The sequence below is a fragment of the Zeus faber genome (assembly GCF_960531495.2).
Source record: "Zeus faber genome assembly, chromosome: 5".
Taxonomy (NCBI): Eukaryota; Metazoa; Chordata; class Actinopteri; order Zeiformes; family Zeidae; genus Zeus; species Zeus faber.
Window position 1 is genome coordinate 32,548,736 of NC_137192.1, and position 23,701 is coordinate 32,572,436.

General features: G+C 48.2%; 3 protein-coding genes across 3 annotated transcripts in view; 2 read left to right on the forward strand and 1 right to left on the reverse strand.

Annotated features, from left to right (window-relative positions):
• LOC307230489 (zinc finger protein 385A-like) overlaps window positions 1-23,701 on the forward strand; it is a 187,547-nt gene that overhangs the window by 119,403 nt on the left and 44,443 nt on the right. The window lies entirely within an intron of this gene.
• Window positions 3,853-17,603, forward strand: smarcc2 (SWI/SNF related BAF chromatin remodeling complex subunit C2). The gene is made up of 26 exons (XM_080001326.1): window positions 3,853-3,967; window positions 5,335-5,454; window positions 5,546-5,631; window positions 5,807-5,888; window positions 6,285-6,377; window positions 6,560-6,629; window positions 6,733-6,802; window positions 6,969-7,044; window positions 9,190-9,434; window positions 9,771-9,895; window positions 9,990-10,043; window positions 10,203-10,240; window positions 10,381-10,511; window positions 10,752-10,823; window positions 11,017-11,130; window positions 11,278-11,431; window positions 11,593-11,709; window positions 11,808-11,870; window positions 11,971-12,229; window positions 12,500-12,661; window positions 12,863-12,924; window positions 13,025-13,145; window positions 13,251-13,414; window positions 13,611-13,745; window positions 14,116-14,479; window positions 15,297-17,603. Exons 1-26 carry the CDS (start codon window positions 3,857-3,859, stop codon window positions 15,359-15,361), a joined length of 3,153 nt encoding a protein of 1,050 aa, XP_079857452.1. The 5' UTR covers window positions 3,853-3,856; the 3' UTR covers window positions 15,362-17,603.
• Window positions 18,064-23,138, reverse strand: myl6 (myosin, light chain 6, alkali, smooth muscle and non-muscle). Its single transcript, XM_080000952.1, has 6 exons — window positions 23,049-23,138; window positions 22,735-22,762; window positions 21,645-21,788; window positions 20,415-20,588; window positions 20,020-20,097; window positions 18,064-18,572 (listed from the first exon to the last, which is right to left on the reverse strand). Exons 1-6 carry the CDS (start codon window positions 23,049-23,051, stop codon window positions 18,544-18,546), a joined length of 456 nt encoding a protein of 151 aa, XP_079857078.1. The 5' UTR covers window positions 23,052-23,138; the 3' UTR covers window positions 18,064-18,543.

Consider the following 23,701-nt stretch of genomic DNA (forward strand, 5'->3'; position numbering starts at 1 on the left):
TCGTCACAATTGATCGCTTAATTATGATAAATTATCTTCAGGCTTTTATTTATAATGGAAAAATGCCCGTGTAGTGTGTCAATCTGTGTGATTGAAGCACCCGTTCATCTCTCCCAATATTATTGTATTTAATGCCGGTTATGTTTTGTGTATTTCATACACGCTGCTCACATCAGAATGTGCGTGCTCGGCAAAGTGCATTTTGATATACGAGGAATCTGTCTTGGTAAGGTTGGTGCACTGTTGTACAAGTAGCATGAAAAAATAAAGCTTAACGGACTAAAACATATATACCAATGTGTTCCACGCAGAAGATCAATTAAAAAGCTACGACATCTATGAATATAATTATGGTTGGGATATTTCTGTACAGGATGAATAAACATGTATCCAATAACACAGGCATGGATAAGGACACCTGCGTTGTCGGGATGTTATTGCTGGGTCATCACACCGCATGGGCGCGTGGTCGTCTGGAACGGGACGTCGGCGCCTCTCCACGTCGCGCGAACGGCGGTCGGACCTGGTTGGTCGCGAAAACCCAAACCTCTCTTCCTTTCCTCTGGGACGCGCTGTGCCCGGTGTGAATGTACTTCACGACCCCCACGTCACCATATGCTGCTGCTCCGGAGGCCACTTTTATATGAATATATCGACTGTCTGTCTTCTTGTATGACTTGCTGTAACACGCGAATGAGGACAACACGTCGCCCCGCGTGCGGATCCAGGTCAAATTCTGTCAGTGTGTCATGAAAGCAAGAGGAATGTGCAACTCAAGGTTGTAGGTTTCGAATTTTGCCTTAAGTGTAGTTTGCAAATATGTTAGCGTAACTAATTTACCCAATGGAAACATTCCCTGTCACTGCGCAGAGCTCCGTGCCGCGGGTTCCACTCGTAATAGAATGCGACGCCAACACGTTGACGCCCATTAACGTCTGCGGCAGGGGGCCGTGACAGTGCCGGCGCTGCGCAGCGCCTCTCGCCGGGGGGCCGCACCTGGCACCTGACGATGAACTTTGAAGACGCCAACGTCCTCATTGCGCTCCGAGCGAACTGCAGCCAACGCCGTCTGGTGCATGGGAATCCATCCGACTGACTCCACGTCACCTCTGTACCATGCTGCCTCCTATTGTGTGTGTGCGTGTGTGTGTGTGTGTGTGTGTGAGAATGTGTGTGTGCGTGTGCGTGCGCGCGTGCGTGTGTGTGTGTGTGTGTGTGTGTTCCCTGGCACGATCACATTTCTTCCAAACCCCCGAATGGATTGATTATTGTCATTGTACTTTGTAGACCAAGCTGTGTGTGTTTGTTATGTATGATATGGCATAGCATAGCTTGATTCAGCTCCTTAAGATATCACGAAACACAAATAAAAAAGGTTTCCGGGTCATTCTGTGCCGCCGAGTCGAAAGTGTCCGTTCTTTCATCATCCCTCTTGTAAATCACACTTCACCATCCCCCCAACACCCGACGCGGCGGAGCGCCACTCGTAATGCCATCCCGTCGCGAGACGTTTTCCTTGATTTACGCTGTGGCTTTAATCCGTGACTGTCCTGCCTTCTGGTGACTCCGAAGCGTCGGGGGGCAATCTCTCATAAAAAGCAAAATGGCGGTAGCCAGATTGAAATGCTGCACGCTACTGGAAGACACTTCTCTGACGGATAAGTCAGGCGCGACAAGCTCCTCCGCCGCCGTAAACAGCGCGCCCCCGCTCTCCGGATAATAAAACATTTGAGGCGGACTTTTCCGGGACGCTGAGCGCTCCAGAGAATATTTACTCGGGGTATGCATATCCCGGAGCTACCGGCAATGCAATTAAAAAAAAGGCAGAGATAATTGGCTCGGTTGGTTAATTGTTTTTTATTTATTTTACCTCCTGGTTTCATGGACCCCGGCATCACAGGGAGATTTGTTCCGGGTTCGGATATCGATTGAACTTTCCCCAGATCCGTATCTTATGTACTCGCTCTGGAAGTGGATACCTTTAAATTGAAGGCGACCCTCGCCCGGGCCAAACCCGATGGCCGACGCCAGATATTGGCTGAGCAGGGTGGGTCGCACCTTCCGGGAATTAAAACAAGGAGACGGATCTTTAATTAAAGGTGAGAGGTAATACCGTCTGAATGCGAAGGCTTTGGGCGCTCGTGGGAGATGTTGAATAAGTTAAGAGGGCTGTATCTCAGCAGTCTCGCCCTTTTCCTGTCCCTGCAGTCTCTCGCAGCACACCCTGACATGAAGTTAATTGGACAGGGAGAGAGGGCTGGGGGGGGGGGGCGTTCAGGCCCATTAGCAACCCCCGTGTGGTGGGCGAGGCCGAGAGGATCACAGACTCACAAATAGGAGGATTAAAATAATCAATACGATTCACTCACAATTCACACGCGCACACGCACACACACACACACACACGCTCTCTCACACACACACACACACACACACTCACACACTCATATATGAGCATGTGCAAATACAAATATAAGTAGAAAAATATATATTAAAAAAATACAAGTGTTAAGGAATTCCAGTTCAAACATCCCCAGAAGGTGGACATTAATAATAAGCCTATTTCATGTCATACGGTACAACAATGACTGTACAAATATTCATGCAATATGGACATGCGTTCACACACACACACACACACACACACACACACACACGCAGGCGCGCGCGCGGATAATTCCACCGTTTCGCTCAGTTTATTTTCATGCTCTATCTTTATATTTGTTGGATTTCTCTGATAAACTAAATAAGTACAATTTGTTGCACAGAAAATAAAACCTGGCGCACAATCTTAGCCCTCCACTGTTCTACTATTTTCATGACATGAAAGCCAGCAATGGTGACTTATTCACATCGTTGTCTCACAATTTAATTTATAAGTACTGAAAATGTTAATTTGTGATTATTATTATTATTATTATTATTATTATTATTATTCGGGATGCAAATACCGATACTGGTATCTGTTATCGTTTCTGATACTGAGCTCACACATAACTTCATGTTATATGTAATTTTGTTTAAACAAAGCAGTGAATGCATCAATTACTGATGATAATAATAATAAACAGGGTATTAGTGGTCTCAATGCAATTTTAACTCAAAAGTACCCTGCATGCTCAATGAGTAAGCGTTGACAGCCTGACAAAAAAGGTATCTGTGCAACCTTAGTGACAGCATATTCATATATCATTGCTCATCAATGATTAATCAGGCCCATATCTTCGGAAATTACTTCAACACCACCTATAGCATTTACTTTGTAATTGATTCAAGATTCAAGATTCAAGATTTTTATTTGTCACATACATATACATACTTTCATACATATATGCAGTGAAATGTAATGCAACGCACCCGGTGATAACACACAAAAAAAAGTATTTCTAATAGACCGACTGACTCCTAAAACGTAATACAGTAAGTTGAATACTTATAGAATAAAATAAAGATATATAGAATAAAATTACGTAAAATACACTAAAAATAAAATGAAATAAAATGGAATAGATAGAGGGAATATGCTTATGTATATACAGTTATAATTGTAATCAGGATATATTTAATATCGTAAGTACATTTGAGAGCAAGCACTTAAATACTTTCAAAGCACACATGCCGGTTTGGCCCCTCAACTTTTACCCGAGCAGTTTTTGTCGGGATATGCTCTTCAAACTGAGGCGACAGGTCTGAGCGCTTCGGCACCGTGGAGCCTCGGGGCGCCCCGCCTTCGCAGAGGGGACATTCTCTACACACGCCCGCCCCCTGGCGGTCGGCGCGCGTCACCGCGGCGCGCCGCACCGTCTCTCCGCCGCTAGGGGGCGGCCGGCGGCGACAAGTCGTTCTGCAGGCAAAGATGGCGGTGCGGAAGAAAGACGGCGGCCCGAACGTAAAATATTTCGAGGCGTCCGACACCGTCTCCCAGTTCGACACTGTCCGCGTGTGGCTGGGGAAGACCTACAAAAAGGTATCTCGTCCCGTGCAACGCAACCGTGGCCAACGGGGGGCGGGGGGGGGCGGGGGGGGCCGGGGGTGGGTGGGTGGGTGGGGGGGGGGGGTGTACGCGGTGCACGCACCCGGAGCGGAGGGGAGCGAGCGGTCCGGCCGGCGGAGCGACAAAGAGCGGAGGGAGGGCGTGCAGGGTGCGCAGAACGTCCAGCTGTTCCCCCGGCGCCAGCCGGGATACAAAAGGATGCTGAGGGCGGGAGCGGGCTCCGTGACAGCGGCGCCGCTACGAGCGCCGCCGGCGCGGTGCCGACGCGGGACGTGCTTTGCCGAGAAATTGCGTTTATTGTTGTTGGTTAAAGGGGTTAAATTGGCTAGCCGGCTAGCCGACATGCTAGCTCTTTGGGGCGCCCGTGCTCGGATCCAGATGTTGCTTTTTGTGTGCGTGCGTGTGCGTGTGTGTGTGACGGTAGGAATTCCGTGCCGCGCCGAGCAAAATACGCTTTGTGCGGGGAAATTGCTGATAGGTGAAGGGGTAGCACCGCGCACACATCTGTATCGGGATGTTTTTTACGACAAAAGTAAATAAATAAATAAATAAAAAGCGAAGACAGATGTTTTCTCCGCCCGTGAAATAACGGCGCTTCCCCTTCGACACGATAGGTGTCACAGAGCACGAAAACAAACGCGATGGGATCCATAAGAATCGACCGTTTAACTGGTGTCCGGGCTCTCAAAAGTCGTGAGCGATCAAACAATGCGAAATATACTTAATCACACAGAAATGACGTGTGATAAGTGACGTATGAAGTCACCATATTTGTTGGACACGGTATTTGTGGTTTCTATTTTTTTATTTGACCTTCTTACATTATCAAAACCTTAACACGGATTTTGTGGGTCGCCGTATTCTTTTCCATTTGTATTTATTTTATTAAATGTATTTGGGAATTGTTACTCTGGATTCTTTCCACAAAATACTGTAATGTTTATCATAGCGACGCTCCGCTATTGCATGGTTTTTGAGCCCTTGGAAGGGGTTCTCCAGCTTTTGAGGTGCCGGAAAGGTGTATTTCCCCAATTTGACCGGGTGGAGCCCCGGCTCGCCGGACCCCCCCAGACCCCCCATGCAGCCTCGCGTGGCCGCAGCGAGCGTCGGGCCCGTCCACGTCTCAGGGATTCGCACACAAGTCGGGACGAGGAACTAAAAAAACCCCAAACCAAACAGACACCGGAGCGCGCCTCCAAACGCGGCCCTCGTCGGGGACGCCAGGCCGCCTCCGTCCTCTCGGTGTGTGTGTGTGTGTGTGTGTGTGTGTGTGTGTGTGTGTGTGTGTCTGTGTCTGTGTGTGTGTGTGTGCGTTCACCGCTCTGCCCTCGTCTCCCCAGTACATCCAGGCCGAGCCGCCCACCAACAAGTCCCTGTCCAGTCTGGTGGTTCAGCTGCTGCAGTTCCAGGAGGAGGTTTTCGGGAGGCATGTCAGCAACCCGCCGCTCACCAAGCTGCCGGTAAGCTCCCCGTCCGTCGCCCGCGGATGCGTGTGCGTGCAGACGCTCTCCTCGCTGATGCGCTTTGTCCGGCTTTGTCTTGTGCCACCAGATGAAGTGTTTTTTGGACTTCAAATCTGGAGGAGCTCTCTGCCATATTTTGGCTGCTGCTTACAAGTTCAAGAGCGACCAAGGATGGTAAGAGCTTCATTCTAGACAGGGGGGGGGGCACTTAGCAGACCACTACTTTTTTTTTAAATAATAGCCATTGAATCGAATGTTAGAGGTTTTGTGTCAGTTTGTTTTTCAGCATCCGAATGTGTGCTTGCGGTGTTGCCGTTTCGTGTGTAACTCCAGTCTAATTTCCTGGTAGGCGCAGGTTTGACTTCCAGAATCCATCGAGGATGGACCGAAATGTGGAGATGTTCATGACCATTGAAAAGTCCCTGGTTCAGGTCAGTGCGTTCGATATGTATTTTTATAATAACAATTTTCAAAAGCACTACATAATTGTTCTTTCTAATTTGAGGGAATTTTATTTGTATATTTTAATTATATTTCTCCCCAGGGAATAAAGTGTTATTGTGTCCTATTTTTGCAGCCATTTGAAAGACACACATTCTATTCCTCAGGCAAAAAACTCTAGTTTTCATAATGTTTTTATAAGTTTCTATAAGTGCCTGCTGAGCTGTATGTTCCTAAAGACAGAAGCATCACAAGAGGCTATTTCTTTTCAAGCAATCACACACACACCAATGAGAAATAAATGCTATAACGCTTCCTGTTAATGTAATCATAAAAATGATATCTCTAAGGTTTCCCGGTTTGAACTCTTTGTTTCTCTATTCCAGAACAATTGCTTGACTCGACCTGTGATCTACCTGAGCTCCGACATAGAGCCCAAGCTGCTGGGAAAGTTAAAGGACATTATTAAAAGACACCAGGTAATATTTTTCACCTGAAATGGGTTATAGGCAACAGAGAGTTTAAATTAAGCAAGGTCCTATAACTGGAATTAAAAACAAGTCATATCGTATACTGGCGCTAAATACATCCACATGTTTGCTTCTTGACCGATAGCAAAATGCTGAACGTCACCATGCTCTATGGTGTTGGTCTCTCGCAGGGTTCCGTGACTGAGGACAAGGCCTCCAGTTCCCATGTGGTAGTTCCTATTCCTAGCAGTCTAGAGGAGGGTGAGGTTAACATTTAATATTTATGCCCAGGATTAAGAATTATTGTGCTGCTAACCTGTTTTGAGATCGTTTTTGTTTTTTTCTTTCCCCTTCTTCGGCTCAGAGGAGTGGGTGCGCCCTGTGATGAAGAGAGATAAGCAAGTGCTGCTTCACTGGGGTTATTTTCCTGACAGGTTGGTTTTGCACAGTGCACATGGACATTAGAGCAGACATGAGTAGTGAATGGCGTTTAGACCTACCTGAAAACATGCAAAATGCCTGAAGACTTCCAAACTTGCTTTTGTTCGTCGCAAAAAATGGGTCATTTGTGTTGTGCACCTTGTTCCTCTCACTGTTCAGTTATGACACCTGGATCTCTGCGAATGAGGTAGAAGCGGCTGTGGAGGATCCTCCGGCTCCAGAGAAGCCCAGGAAGGTATTTGAAGCGTTTTCTTGATATCTCCTTTTCAGCCCGCAAAACTTTCTAAAGGTGCTTATTTCTATAATTGACAAGTTGTCGCTTGCGTCTTATCACTCTGGGATAGACAAACATCTATCAAAGCACCAGTGTTACTCTGGAACCGAGCAGAGAACTTGGTGGCTAACCTAACCATCAAGTTTTCTGCTCATTACACAATTTAGTGACAATTGTCCACACTACATAACTGCATATGATTCATATTGAACATGCACGCCAGACAACTAACAGTGTGAGTCTTTCCTTTTAATTTCTCTATGGCTTTACAGTATTTCTTTAAACAGTGTTCGAAAAGCACAGAAATGGGATTGAAAGACACATAGAAAAAGGCTGTTACCTGTTAATGACTTTTAAAACATCCTGTTATACAGTGGATACATGTGATAGAATATCAAATAGTACACAATAATTACTGTATTGTAACATTGTGCGTACCCACTGGTTCTACAATAAACATTTGCATATCATTCACTTGTGGAGAAGATTGTTGACATCGATGAGATTACTGTATCGTGCATTTACGTCAAAATTATCTTCCTGTAATACCACATGGTGTAGTATTTTAAGTGACACCATACAAATTCACATTGACAGATTTTAAACCTCAAGTTCAAGCAATGCTGTTTGTGCTGTGTGATAAGCTGGGAGGACAGAATGATTTCACTCAGGTAGTTTGCATTCTTTATAAACACATGTTTGTAAGATGTCACTCTGGCAGTTTTGCCACCACACACACCACCCAAGTAGTTTTCAGGGCCCTCCGGCACAGAGACACCGAAGACAAGGGGACGTAAACACCAGTTTATTGTTGAGTGGGCTAGCTGGAAATACCCCAGGAGCAGATAGAACATGTCGTGACAGGCGCCTATCCTCAGTGTGTGGGAATTTTAACTTGTTGCTCGTTAGACCAATCAACAGGTATGCAGCCCCCCCGATCCCAATCACCTAGATCCAGGTCAGGTGTGCCTGCTCACCACATCACCCCCACAACAAACTGAGGCCAGGGAGACTTACCTGGCCGAAGCCCCCCCCCCCCCCCCCAGAGCAGAGAACAGAAAAGAAAATGAGTACAGACTCTGACATAGGGTTCCTATACCTAACATGATAAAAAACTGGACTTTGAAACAGGGTTTCCATACCTTAACAAATGTCCAAAAAAAAAATATAACTGGTCCCCTTGAACACCATGGCTTCCTTCCCCCAGAGCAACAATGCAGACTCCCCTCCTCTCTTCTGGAGCGTGGGACCTCGAGCTGTCGGGTTGGCTGGTGAAGGCATGGCTGGTCTTGGCTGTCATGGGGGCTGCTTGGAGGGATGGGTTGGCCTGGCTGCCGGGCTGCTGGCTGGTCCCGGCGATGGCTGCTGGGCGGAGAAGCTAGCTGCCAGCGGTTACCTGTGGTGGTTGCTGCGCCTGCTTCTCCCCTGGTCCTCCACCAGACCCCATGGGTGCTGCGGCTGCCAGTCGGGGGAGCGTTGGTACTGGGGCCGTCTGTTGAACCGCTTGTGGCTCCAGGGTGTCTTCTGGCGGCCCTTCTGTGTCCCTTCCCCGTGCCGGAGAGTCCTTGTTCAGGTTCCCCACCACACGCCATCCAAGTGGCGTTTTCAGGGCCCTCAAGCACAGAGACACCGAAGACGGGGGGTTGTAAACACCACTTTATTGTAGAGCTGGGCTTGCTGGAATTAGCCCAGGGGCAGATAGAACATGTCATGACACGGGCTCCTCTCCTGAGTGTGTGTGGGGATGGGGGTTTTAACCTGTAGCTCGTTAGACCAACCAACGAGCAACAGGTATGCAGCCACCCGATCCCAGTCACCTAGATCCAGGTCAGGTGTAGCTGCTCACCACACCATCCCCAAGCCACAGTCACAAACATGGGCTATCTGACCATTGATGACTACTGCTTCTTTCCTTGAAACATCATATTAGACACTGCTCAGACTCGCACTCCCTTTTACAGTGCATCATGGAGTCGTACAAAGAAATATCATTTTCCATTTGATCGCACAGTCTGTCCAGCCGCCTGAACCAACGTAGATAAAATTCCACATTTACCGTTTTGGTTCTTTTCGGAAATGCTTGACACTGTGTCCTCTCCTGAACAGGTGCACGCCAAGTGGATATTGGACCTGGACCAGTACAACGAGTGGATGAACGAGGAGGACTACGAAGTGGGGGAGGGGGGCCCTAAGAGGAAGAGGATCTCGGCCAAGACTCTGACGGACGAGGTGACCACCCCAGACGAGCGAAGAGACAAGAAGCCTAGCAGCGCCAAGAAGAGGAAGCGGTCGCCATCGCCCTCCCCGACACCGCCTCCGCAGGAGAGCAAGAAGAAGAACACCAAAAAAGGGTGCGTGCGCATCATGTCACATTCACTCGTCAGCTGTGGTGAAATAATGTGATTTACCTCGGCACAGATGCAGCACAACTATTGGCCTCAGGAGATTAAGTGCAAAAGAGTATATTTTATGACAAAGACGTCAATGTGTGTGTGTGTGTGTGTGTGTGTGTGTGTGTGTGTGTGTGTGTGTGTGTGTGTGTGTGTGTGTGTGTGTGCGTGCGTGCGTGCGTGCGTGCGTGCGTGCGTGCGTGCGTGCGTGCGTGCGTGCGTGCGTGCGTGCGTGCGTGCGTGTGCGGGTGCGGGTGTGGGTGCGGGTGCGTGTTTGCGTCCGTCCGTCCCACGCAGTCCCACCACCCCGTACACCAAGTCCAAGCGGGGACAGAGGGAAGAGGAACAGGAAGACCTCGCGAAGGACTTGGACGAGGCGTCACCTGTGCCATCTGCCGAGGAGGGAAATCCAGCCAAGACAAGTACTGAGCACCCCCGTCCGCACGCGCACGACACAACACATCGAGTTAGTCAGGAGTGGTTCCCGTTTTGACCGCTTATCTCTCTCTACTGTAGCTAACGCAAAAAAAGACTCTGACTCTACTCCAGTAAAGGGAGGAACGGACATGGGTGAGTTTCCAGAATAGTCAAATCAGTCGGTATCTGTGACTTTTGCTCTCAATTCAACTTTTATACAGCGTTGTGAGGATCACCAAGCCGACCCTCCGCTCCATGATTGTGTTCCTTAACCCTTTTCTCACACACTGTCGTTATTTATCTTGCGTTCAGATGACCAAGAGGATGAGTCCATGGAAACAACGGGAAAGGTGAGATGTTTGGCTGGGCCGCAACGGGACGCTATCGCCTCTATGTTCCACGTGAACTTTGCGTCGGTCGTTGTTTGTCTCCCTCTTTCTCGCCGTCACCGTTTTCGCCGCGGACACAAACGTGTCGTCGTCCCACACAGGAGGAGGAGGAAGGTTCTCCGAGCGTGAAGGGCGAGCCAGTGAAGGGCTCAGACCTGCATGAGGACAACGTGACGGAGCAGACGCACCACATCATTATCCCCAGCTACGCTGCCTGGTTCGACTACAACAGGTAAGGGACGAAATGTCAAAAATGTGTATTGACTGTGTCACCCCTCAGAGACGACGCCTGTTCGTTATTGTCCAAAGTCTGTCACAGTAACTAGTTGTCCCTTTACTTTTTCTTTTACTCTGTTGAATTTTGACTGCAATGTTACCCATGAAACAGTTAGAATTGTTGCATCGTCAGCCGAGAAATGAATCGTTCCAAGAGCGATGGATGTTCCCATTTAGCACTGTCTTCTCTCCCCAGTGTCCACGCTATTGAGCGCAGAGCCTTACCGGAGTTTTTCAATGGCAAGAACAAGTCCAAAACCCCTGAGATGTGAGTGATTGATCGAAATGAAGGCCATTGGACATTCTTTCCGCATTCAGGATGTTAGCGTTCACTGGCAGCCTCCAGCTCCGCAGTAAACACGAAGTAGCTCAAAAGCGCAAAAATAAATAAGCGCTTGTATCTTCTAACTAGAATGTTAAGGTCTCCTCTACGATGTCTTTCTATTACCCTCTGCACATAGTTACCTGGCGTACCGAAACTTCATGATTGACACCTACCGGCTGAACCCCCAGGAGTACCTGACCTCCACCGCCTGCCGCAGGAACCTGGCAGGTGATGTGTGCGCAATCATGAGGTGAGTGGAAAGTCAGATATAAATAACGCCAGCGCGGAAAGCAAGATAAGCAGCTGTTGTTCAATTCAAACCAACACAACATATTTTTGTTGTGGGGCAAACTTTTTTTTTTTTTTTTCCCCCAATTCTTTGAATCCCCTCCCGCAGGGTCCATGCCTTCCTGGAGCAGTGGGGACTGATCAACTACCAGGTGGACTCTGAAAGTCGCCCGACACCCATGGGACCCCCACCGACCTCCCACTTCCATGTCCTGGCAGACACTCCGTCCAGCCTTGTGCCCTTGCAGCCAAAGGCCGCTCAGGTACACACACACACACACACACACACACACACAGAAACTTAACGCAAATGGAGATTCCCAAGCTGCCCTCACAAACACACAAAAAACCCCACACACAAACAGTGAAATGCAGAGTGATTTCTTTCATTCGTGTTTCCCCCCGTGTCATTGGGCACTGACAGACGCCCGCCACCCAGCAGATGCTGTCGTTCCCAGAGAAGGTCAAGGACAAGCCAGCAGACCTGCAGAACTTTGGCCTGCGAACAGACATGTACAGCAAGAAGACTGGTTCAGCCAAGGTACAAGTCCAAGATAAGGAAAAATAGATGGAATATAGAATGCACCAAATGCTCTACCTTATTATTTTTAATTTATTGTTATTATTTTTTTAATTTAGAGCAAGAACTCGCCAAGCTCAATGAGAGAGTGGACAGAACAGGAGACATTACTGCTACTGGAGGTAAACGATCCCAAAAACAACACCCAAATCTCCCAAAACAAAATAATGAAAAGAAAATGTGAAAATACGACATGGTAACTTGCCGTCTTTGTCCTTCCAGGGCTTGGAGATGTACAAAGACGACTGGAACAAGGTGTCGGAACACGTGGGCAGCCGCACGCAGGACGAGTGCATCCTGCACTTTCTGCGGCTGCCCATCGAGGACCCGTACCTGGAGGAGAGCTCCTCCACCCTGGGCCCGCTGGCCTACCAGCCGGTGGCCTTCAGCCAGGCTGGCAACCCAGTCATGAGCACGGTGGCCTTCCTTGCCTCTGTGGTCGACCCGCGCGTAGCCTCTGCTGCGGCCAAATCGGCCCTGGGTGAGAGTTTTTATTTTGTCGTTTTTTTAATCTTATATCTATCAATATAAGTATATACTGTATAGTCATATGAAATAAGTTAACACTTATTGCTAACAGTGTTTTTTTTAATACTTTTTTTTACAAAGACCTCATAATGTAATAATGTAGTAGTAATAGTAATAATAGATTAATAGGTCCATAGACCCAAATCACTGATTGACAATATCCACATTGTTGATATCAACTTAAATTTACTTTTAACATTACTGGCGTCTCCTTCGCTCTCAGAGGAGTTCTCTCGCATGAAAGAAGAAGTTCCCGCGGCGCTCGTGGAGGCCCACGTGCGGCGGGTGGAGGAGGCAGCGAGGGCCAGCGGCAGGCAGGACCCGCTGTACGGCCTGGAGGGCAGCGGCATCGCCGGCACCGGGCTGGAGGAAGGAGACAAACCAGGTAGACGCACGTTTTACGCACGGACAAACGCAGCCCCGCGAGGCGCGCTGAGGTGACGGGTGTTTGCCAGAAAGAAAGACGTCTTCAATGAGGCGGATGATTATACGGGGGGGGGCGGAAATTGAGAATGAGAATGAGTTGAGACGTTGAAATAGCGAATAATGAGTTTTGACTCCTGTTGCATGTGTGTCGCCTTGCCAGACGAAAACAACGAGGAAAGTAAGAGTGACAGCCAGTCCAGCGAAGAGAAGAGGGAGACGAAGGTGCGGTTCGTCTGTTGTTTCCCCCCGCGTCAGAATCGCTCTGCCGCTTATTATTGTGTGTCGTAATAAGCGACCGATACTGTGGTTGGACTCCCCGCAGGACACTAAGGATGGAGCGATGGAGGAGGAGGAGAAGCAGGGGGAGAACGGGAAGAAAGAGGAGGAGAGAGGGAGAGAGGCCGAAGGGGAGAGGGACGCGGAGAAAACCGACTCGGAGATGGGTACGGCCGAAACCGGGAACGTGAGGAGCGTGAAGCCCGCGTTCGGTGTGAGCTGACGTTTTTGTTTTTTTTTGTTGTTGTTGTTTTTTTCCGCCCCTCCGCCAGGTGATGGGGAGAAGGAGAAGGACGGAAAGGAGGGGATGGAGGAAGGACAACGGGAAGGGGACAGCGAAGTGGAGAGGAAAGCCAAAGTGGAGCGCGACGTGGGAGAAGGGAATCTGGCCACTGCCGCCGCCTCCGCCCTGGCCGCCGCCGCCGTCAAAGCCAAGGTAGGAGCCGGAACTCCGCCCCGTCCCGGGTGGAGGGACGGAGGGGCGGTCCCTGGAGTCCGTCCTCCGGTCGCACCTCTCCTCCCACGCCCGTCGCTATCTCAGCGGGTGAAGCCTGTATTCTTCTGTCGTTCTCGGCTCTGTTTATTCAACACTCATTTTCTTCCCCCGCCGGCGGCCTCGTTATCGTTCACAGCACCTGGCGGCGGTGGAGGAGCGGAAAATCAAATCTCTGGTGGCTCTGCTGGTGGAGACGCAGATGAAGAAGCTGGAGATAAAACTCAGACACTTTGAAGAGCTGGAAACCATCATGGACCGAGAGAGGGAGGCTGTGAGTGAGGCGTCCCGGGATGCGCTGGGGTTAAGAGGGCTTAATAGGAGGGGCGCAGCCATATGGCTACAGGAGGGCAATAGAACATTGTTTGGTGATATTCCCAATCCAAAAGCCTCATCCCAGGACCCATATCAAAAATGTCAAATACTAAAGAAAAATAAAAAAAGATATATATACTGTATATATTTAGCACATTTAGGCAATATATGAATATGTTGGTTGCCATATTGTAATGAGCCCCATCTAACATACTTTTAGATGGGCCTCATTACAATATGACATGTGGTCGGGGAAGATGGGGGAAGGTTTATGTGAATAATAGTTCCTGCAGTATGATGGATGCAAAATTATCGTTTTCCCTCCGCAGTTGGAATACCAGCGGCAGCAGCTACTCGCCGACCGCCAGTCCTTCCACATGGAGCAGCTGAAGTACGCAGAGATGAGGGCCCGCCAGCAGCACTTCCAGCAGATCCAGCACCAGCAGCATAACCAGGGCGGAGGCCCCCACCCCGCCCAGGACGCCTCCGGCCGGGCCCCGCCGCCACCGGCCGCCGCCGGCGCCCAGCAGGCCCCCAGCACCCCCGCCCCGCAGCCCGCCCCCAGCCCCGCGCCTCCGTCCTCCTCCGCCCAGGCGGCCGAGTCGCAGCCCCCCGCGGGGACTTCACCCCCCCGGCCCCCCGGACAAGCGCCCGCCGCCCAGTCCAACTCCAGCACTACTCCGGCGCTCCACGGTGAGTCGCGCCATGGCCCGGTGCCGAGCTCCAGCTCTGTTTATAAAAACGGGCCTTGAATGAGTTTATCAGCTGTATTCTGAGCGTTTCGTTTCGGGAAATACAAACAAGTTCATTATAGTTTGGAATTTTTTTTTGGAAATCCATTCAGTACATGACTGTTTACATTTTCTAAGGACAGTTGAAAGTCAGGGCTTTTGTATCTCTTGTCTGGATGATGTTTGTTTGTTTGTGCCCCGTTCCCCTCGGTTCCGCTGGACAATCCACATTAAGATATGTTCATTTTACCAAAATAAAGAGGAAAACCTCCCCCGCCATCAGGGGCGCGTGATTTGAAAACTCGAAAAACTCACAAGCAAAGTTAACGTCATTTAATAATTGTAATTAATTAATGTAATATAGCCACACGTGTCCCATTTTAGGTTTCAAGCCCAATGCAGAAAATTTCTATTTTGTGTACAAATAGAAAAAGACACATCTACAAAAGCTGCATAATAAATGAATAAACAATGGCAAATGCCTTGATGAGTAAAAACATATTTCGATTTCTTTAACAAGGTAAAGTTAAAGATATGGAATTTAAAAACGGATAACACTCAAAATTGGCCTCGTTTGGCCTCGCGTCTATGGATCTGCACTAATGCTACTATGGGATTTCTTGTGAGTTAAACAAGTTTTGTACTGATTGTCCAATCTCGGGTTGAGCTATGAGATAAAATGTGATAAGCCGCGCATATCTGTCTTTTTTGTTGATTGTCGTTCTGCCGATTCAGCAGCGTTTTGACATTGCGTACTCTTCATTTGCCCCGTCTCTCAGAACCCAACACCCCCCTGGCCGGTGACGCGCTCCACCCCTCGGCTCCCGTGCACCCTCCACAGTGAGAAAGCACAAAAAGATGGATTGGCCTGGGAACCCCAATGACTGACCACTGAATCCTGCCTATATCATCTGAAATGAAGTAACAAACTGAAGGAAGAAAACAAATTATGACATTTTCAGCTTTTTTTGAAAGGACAATTGAAGTGGCAAGGGAAAGGAAAAAAACAAACAAAAAAAAACTATTTCATTTCAGGCGAGTCACCTCTACTTGAATTATCTGTTTAAAAAACACGTCCCTTCAAATTGAGTATTTGCAAGAAAATGCCAATGAAGAACAGATTTTTTATTATTTCTTTTTCCTCTAAAGAAAAGCCCCCGGTTTGCCCCACATGAAAAAAAAAAGTGTTTCTTCATTAGTTTTACCTTAACGCCAGAGACCGAGCGACGCAGACGTAAGGTGAAGGACCCGCCCGGTATCCTCCACAGTGCTTTCATCCTCCTGAGAACGACCACAGCCTCATCAAGTCACATCGCTGACGTTTTTTCCACTCCACCGTCACCTACAAAATTGTCCCGGCGCAGGTTTGAGAGCGATATCCGGAAGAAAGAAAAATATTTGCACTTTTTGACTCTGTTTGCCCTGGTCTCATTTGAATGACATGAAGCATTATTGGGATGGAAACTTAAGCACTTGGTGTCCTTTGTCGTTTTAAATGCTTTTCATAGTTGTAAAGAGTTTCGAAAACTCAATTGGACTTTTGTCTTTTAAAGAGAGGCCCGCGGATCACCGGCTCTGGTTCGGCGGTACATAAGAAGGCGATGGCCGCCCCGGCGTAAATGCCGGACCGCCGTGGCAATATCGAAATATCCCGATCCTGTTTTGATATGACGTCTGTGGGGTTGGAAGTATTTTGTTAAAAGTGTACTGTAAACTGGATTTTTCTGTTACGAATGCTTTTGTTTGCTCAAGTAACACGCACTCTTTACTTTCCTCGAAAAGAGTGTGGAAATTGAACTCAAAAAAATCATATATATATTGCTAAAGTGGAGACTCCAGTTGCCCTGAGTGACCCACTCGGCTGAGGTCAGTTCTTTTAATTTTGTATCCAGTAATAACGTCCCTTTTTAAACAGGTTATTAGTGTTAATCGTCAGCACAGCAGTGAGTCATTTTTAATGTAAAAATCACTCATCTTCTATCTCAGTCCGTTATGTTCATTTTCAGGTTGTAGTTTTGTGAGGAATGTACTTTCGCTCCAAGGAAATGTTCAAATAGGCGTGGACACAAAAAAAAGATCAAACCAGACCAGACTACAGACAGACATGTTTATTTACTATTTTAGTGATGCTTATTCATTGCTAAACCAAAATCTTTTATCGTGTTACTCTTGAGGGTTTTCCGATTCATTTTTGTTTTTTTTAAATGTACATCCAGATGTGATTGCTTGGGAACCTAGCGGTTTGTTGTCGCATTTCATGTTACAGACTGAAGGAATGATGAAGCTGTAAAAGACAAGGGATATAGCACCTTAAAACAGCTGACGAGATTATTGTCTTTAGAAATTACAACAGTATCCTCACTTTTTATCCTATCAATTTTTATATTTTTTATTGTCGTTTTCCATCTTTTTTTGATATGTCTACATTACAACTGTATATTATCTTTGTATCCTGTATTTACTCTTTCCACTATCATGTGTACGACTGTCAGATCCCTCCCCCGGATCTGTTCTGTTTGAGATGTGACCGTGTGCCTGTGTACCTGAGTGCATGCCATTACGAACCCGTTACCCGGTTTAACCTTCAGTTTGTTCAGCTCGGTGCCATTCGTTTTGTTGTTTATGGGAAAAAAAAGAAGAGGAAGGGGAAAAAAAAAAAAAAAAGCCAGAAGAATGATTTGCTAATGTTGTCATTCAAAACTTCATCACACTCAAAGCACATCATGTCAGTGTCCTGAAATATATTCAATGATACCTAACAGCATGTCCAGCTAGCCAGTATTAGAGGACTCACCAGCGTTGTGAGCGTAAATGGACTTCTTCTGTCTGTGTTATTACTACATAATGTGGATTTTGTGATATAAAATGTGTCTGTTCAGTTTCTGTATGTTTTTCACTACGCTGAAAGTAGCAGCGGTTGAATTATTCAGTAGAAATCAATTTTCCTCAGTGAGTCATCACCTAGGTAGTGTTGATAGTTACTCTGGCGGTTTGTATCGAATGGCAAAAAACGAGAAAATGTTACGGTTTTGATTACAAAATGTTAACGAGGGGGAAAAAAAATAAAAATAAAGATGTGAAGAGGAGGCCGCTGTGCCGTGATTGCATCGTCATATTCCGCCGCGCGATGTCAGATCAGTTACGCTGGAAAGGTATGTTGGTAAGTTTGGATGCGTACCGGCTTTACTATTAATTATAGAAGAACCAAGGAAATCTGTTTAAACACGGCAGTAAATTTCCAGTGTCACTAAGCTGTATGATGCACAGACTTCACTGGGGTCGAGGACGTCAGCGGTTTGGCCTGAGGAGCCAAAACTAGGAATGCTTCATTTATAAGGTGATGAGACTAATGAGAAAATAAAATGAAGATACTTTTCATTGATGGATAGTTTCCACAAATATTGACTCAAAACAGAATATCTTGCGCTTAAAAATGCACTTTACAAAGCACGCGTCAGCTTTCAGGCCGGACACTCCCCAAAACTGACCCTACCTGGAATCGGCACAGTCAAAAAAAACAAAACAAAAAAAAAACGAACAGAATACTTTAGAAAGTGGTGTCTTTATTAAATACTGTTAAATGTAACGGTACAGTATCCCCTCCATGATTGGTTGGCCAGGTTAAGAGTTGGAATTCTTATTACAGTTTGCCTCAGATAACATGCATCATCTCTATAAAAAAAAGAAAAAAAACCCCACAGCTAGTTCAACACGAGGGATGAGCGACAGGGAGGGAATGTGTTTAAATCAAGGGAATGTTATTGCCAATTCTGCCCAGGCGAGGACACGCCTCTCTGTGGCTGAACAATATTCGGAAATAAAGTGAAATGGAAAGGTCTCTTCAACTCAAGACAGAAAAGGCACTTCTGAAATAAAATAAAGATGTCCAAAAGGAAGGAAAAAAAAAATGCAATGCAGGATTTGTTTCCGACAGGGGACATAACTAGGAGAGCAAGACAAACAATATAGAAATATTCAGGAGTAACATCAAGATTTAACTTTTTTTTTTTTTTTTTTTTTTAATCTTCAACCGCTCATCACCATCCGGACAAGTTCTGTGTGAGAGAGAGAGACAGACAGACAGACAGACAGACAGCATTAGTCCTGGGCAGTGTCAGACGTAAGCGCGGCTACAAGCTCAGCCCCCACATTCTCAAACCTCCACATGCGCCAAATAACTTTATATGGTCACTGGCTTCGCGTTCGGAGCACCCTTCTCTTTCTCGTGAAGCCCTTCACATCCAGCACTCCCCCAAAACCCCCGTGCAGGGCACGAGAGAAGGACCCCGACCTGCCCTCTGATGCCTTCCCATCGCATTCCTATTGTTGCTCAGTGGCGCGCTGCGACCCCGTGGGGATGGTCCCAACATTTCCTCGACGTTTGAGACTGATCCATTGTGTTGAGAATGCAGGTTTATTTATACACTTCTCTCGGAAATGACCTCATAAGCGTGTTGTGATTTTGCGGAATGCGGTTTATGAACCTATTTTTGAAAACCTCAGGACAGTTCGGTCTTTGCCCGCCCTCCAAAACGAGTTCTGGAACCCGAGTCAGGAACCAGGGATCTAGAGGAAAAGGGACATTACGGCCGCTTTGAGGAGGAAGGAGACGTGAAAGCGCAGACACGAGGATCTAGCGCAGGGACGGGCGACCAGGAGCCTTGGGAGAGCCGAGGGCCACGCAGGTCCACATTCCAGCCGACCGCCAACACCAGCTGCTTCCCGTAACTGTCGCTTCCCTCCCGGGCTGACGCTCCGCGGGTCTATGCTTTCAATGGAAACGCGCAAGCACGGGCCCCCGGCCACCCCCGCAGACCGCGGGGCGACGCTCCGTTGTGTCACCGCCAGACTTGCCGCCAACCGCGCCGCCAACCGCGCCGCCTCGCCACCTCGTATTCGAGGGGACGGGAAATGACAAAACAGGACGATCCGACACGGACGACAGGTTGCTTAAATTCGGACGCACGGACAGAACGTCTGCCCAATCAGAGGCCGATGTGAACCCAGTTTCAATTGGACTGCCTGGAACGACGTTCTGCTTCGGCACCGGGGGCCCGCAGAAAGGAACAGTGGCCCCGACACGGACCAGGGGAAGCCAAAGAGTTCAAATAGACGAGAGTATAATAAAAAATTTAAAAAAACACTCCTAAAGCAAGAACCAGGAAGCCTGACGGAACAACGCTGCACAGACAACATTTGACACGAAAGCGCCAAATCCCATCCCTGGTTCTCCACGGCCAAGTTAATCCCACATTCCTCCTGAATCATGCGTCAAGAGAGAAGGCGCGATCCGGTTTCATTCAGGACCTTCTACGCTTATCCGCCGCCGACTCCCTGACACGCGCCGCACAAAAGCTGCGAGACGGGAGCGCGGGGGTCAGTGAGAGAGAACGGACTCAAACGTGCTCACCTGAGATGGGGCTACAAACACCGTGTCACACACACACAGTACAACTTATAAAAAGCTGCGCAGGGAATGCATCCAGCTCCTTGTGCTCTTACCTTCGTAGTTGATGCAGCCGTTGGCGTCTTCGTGTCCCGCTAAAAGAGTCTCCACCTCCTCCTCCGTCATTTTCTCACCTGCGGTGAGACAAGTATCAGGAGGAGGCTCAGGAGTTCCATATTGAAAATAAATCAATCACCAGGTAAACAGTGGGAAAGGCACTGGCTCACATCCCACACAGCGCTCAAATGAGCTTCAGGACTTTGCGTGTTTCTCTCTTAAGATCAACAGCAGAGCCGTGGACTCCGCTCTATCCATTTCATTCTGCTCCGACTATCACACCAGATAACTAACAATGCCGCTGGCTGCAGACGGGACGGGGCCTGGGCCCCGGACACGGGGCGAATAGCGCCCCGGAACAAACGGTGACGCGGCCTGCTCTCTGAGCCGTTACCCAGGGTGGTGAGGACGTGGCGCAGCTCGGCCCCCATCACCGTGCCGTTCCCCTCCTTGTCGAAGACGCGCAGCCCTTCTACAAAGTCCTCGAAGGAGCCCTGGTCCTTGTTCTTCGCGATGGCTTGGAGCATGGGCAGGAACTGCTCAAAGTCCAGCATCTTGTGGTTCATCTCTGGTGAGGAATGGACACCGGGGGTTACGGTTGTTTGAACTTAACTCGTGAGAAGAAAGGAGACATGTTTTTTTACCCCACCCCCCCCCCCCCACACACACACACACACACACACACACAAGGGGGGTTTTGGAGTTTGAGTGTGTGTGTGTGTGTGTGTGTGTCTGTGTGTGTGTGTGTGTGTGTGTAAATATGAAGATAACATTGCAGCTGTTCATCTGCATTTCTCAATGAAACCTAAACTCATCACGGCACAATGTTGCCACCAGATCAAAAGCCTTGATCCCTTCATTTTATCCCTTATCCTCACAGATCTGCAGCGATCAACCAGCCAGAGCCGGGAGCGACTGGCTTGGGGAGTTGCCGGTAGCACTGATAACAACACAATGCTTTGCATACACAACTAAATAGCTGTTCTTGTATGACGCCTAACACAATAGTTCAAATAAGTTTATCCCCTTTCCCACTTTGGTATTTGCTATGATAATGATCAATCAACAAATGTTAATCTAATGAAGCGGACAAAGCATCTCATCAAACAGAGATTACATGTTGGAACTGGGTTATACAAATGAGTGACTACATCAAATAGTTCCAGGCAAGGACAGGATCTTGGCATAACAGGCTGAACCCAGTGAAAGGACACAGAAAGGTGGAGAAGATCCAAAAAACAGGTTTTATTTTCACTCGAGACCCAAACACACGTAAATGTTTTTACATTTGTAAAAACATTTACGTGTGTCGCTTCCATGACATCAAATTTGATTCACTATGGATGATGTTTGACGTAGTAGTAGATGACCTCCCATTCACTTACATTAATATCATCAGAGCGTTTAATGGTAATCCCCGCATACCCAGTGATGGCTGGATTATTGTGAAATTACATTTAATAATGGACAACATTACGATTAAGCACAAAACGAGTAGAGATTACAAAAAAAAAAAATCAAAGTCTCACTTAAGGTCAAACATCACCCCACAGAATTATTATAAATCCCTTGTTTTGGTTTAAAGGGACGGCGGGGCGTGTGAACAGGTTTTGGTGTGGTTTACCTTCCGACTTGGGGTTCCCAAGGACCTTGAGGACCTCGGCATTGACCGGGTTCTGGCCGAGGGCCCGCATGACGTCCCCGCACTGGCTGTAGCTGATCTTCCCATCGCCCGTCCGGTCAAACAGAAGGAAGGCCTCCTTGAATTCTTTTTGGGAGAGACAAGCAGAAGATGATTTAATCAACTAAAAAAAAGGAAAAAATTATATATGTATATATAAAAAGGGAAAAGTAATGGCATCATCTCCTTAGCAAACCAAACCAAGGTTGGTAGACTGCACTTCAGCCTTCTCTCTTTCGGTCTCGTGTTTAGGTTTTCGGTACGGATCAGGTTAGTCATTGTTTTCTGATAGAAATAAACTGCAGCACACAGGTGATCTCAGATCCCTTAGCGGCCAACGCGGGCCCATGGAAGGCGAGCCGTGGGCCCGTTACGGTCTGCGAGGGCTGCTCATCTGACGACAGGCAAACACAAGCACCCGCTGCTGGTTTGTCCATATAAGGACAGGAGCTCTCCAACCTGCAACCACATCAGCCGTGTCAACACACGACTGTCGCCACGGAGTGCGCCGCTGCCGCCGCCTCCTAAAAAGGCCGGCGAAACAACCAACGGCTCATAAAGTAAACCAAATGCACTATTCCCACCGTGACCTGCAACTTGGGAAACATTCAGCGCTAAGAAAAAGATGAAGTGTTTTGGGCAACGCCTTTCCCCCCCCCCCCCCACCCACCCCCCTGCCACAGAGAAGTGGTCCCGCTGCGTGGAAGCTCCCACGTCCCAGCACATTGCAGCTTTATTATGGCCTTGGTCGTGGTGAAGACACGGGCTGTTAAAAGGAACAGCTGTCATGGGGCATGCGTAAACAGCAGCATGCAGCAACGCAGAGGCATACATGGGCTCCTGTTAGCTAGTTAGTCACCCGTACTGCAAACCTTGCTGCCTTGCACCTCGCACCACAGTTACCTGGTTGGACCCAGTGCACACGGTCCCGCTACGGGGTCAGAAACCAGGGTTTGATCAGCCGCTTTGGAGGATGACGTGGGTGTTTTTGGGACCTCAGTGTACGTGTGTGCGCCGCCGGCCGGGGACTCACCTATGATCTGGTCCTCCGAGAAGTCAGACTGCCCGGGGGCGGCGCATAAAACAAACACAAAGAGAACGGGGGAGGAAGAGAAACATCGTCACGGGTGATATTTGCGTGTACTTTTCATGGCGTGTTGACGTCGCCGCGGAGCAGCCGGGAGGGCTGCGACGGGCGTTAGCGTCTCGCCGGGATTAGCAGGAGCGCGCTCGGCTAGACGCTCACAAAGAACACAAACGAATGATCAGGCTTCTCGCTAACACGCACCCGTCGAACCCTTCTCGGAATATGCAGGACAGAGCTTCATGCACACCAGTGTTCCTTACCATGGCCGTGTCGTGGGTTGGTGGCTGGCGTGTGTCCGCGGAGGCGCCTGTGTGCAGTGGTGTCGTTCGGCTAAGCTAGCCCAGTTCAGCGACACCCCCCGTGACGTCATCACGCCGTGAGCCACGATCCACGTCGTGATTCACGATCCGAGCACTCGACACGCCCCACGGCCCCAAAACACAGCGTTAATGATAACAAAATATATATATAATTCATAAAAAATCAAATACAATAGTAATGCAAATACATTTTGTAAGTAACGTCTTGTCATTCACAATAGTTGGCCAATGACTTTGTGTGTATATAAATATACTGTGGTTTTTAAATGTGCTGTCCGCAGAAAGGCGTTTGTCTGCCATTGCACCCTAGACAGAGTTGATCGTCAAGCTTGAGTTCCAGTCACCAACCTGCAATGCCACTACTGAATAATAAATCATCCAAGACCAGGCACAAATAACTCTGGTCATTTGGATGAGCTGTGGAATGTCACGAGCACAGTGGTTTTTGATGGTTGCATTTGGGGCCGCCACCGATCCCTCCTTCAGAGGCCAACCTCACCGTGTTTCGATCAGCGTAGTAACTCATCATCATTGAGCAACATCGTCATATAAATGAGCAACAAGAAACAACAATGACAGCACATCACCTCTTC

Bases quoted from the DNA above. Each gene is read 5' to 3' on its own strand.
- smarcc2 (XM_080001326.1), top strand. From the start codon at position 3,857: ATGGCGGTGCGGAAGAAAGACGGCGGCCCGAACGTAAAATATTTCGAG. The intron at 6,378-6,559 runs GTAATATTTTTC...GGTCTCTCGCAG, and splicing joins ACATTATTAAAAGACACCAG to GGTTCCGTGACTGAGGACAA. The intron at 12,662-12,862 runs GTAGACGCACGT...TCGCCTTGCCAG, and splicing joins GGAGGAAGGAGACAAACCAG to ACGAAAACAACGAGGAAAGT.
- myl6 (XM_080000952.1), bottom strand. The intron at 20,098-20,414 runs GTAACGGCTCAG...GTCTCACCGCAG, and splicing joins CCACGTCCTCACCACCCTGG to GTGAGAAAATGACGGAGGAG. The intron at 18,573-20,019 runs GTAAGAGCACAA...TCTCTCACACAG, and splicing joins CGGCTGCATCAACTACGAAG to AACTTGTCCGGATGGTGATG.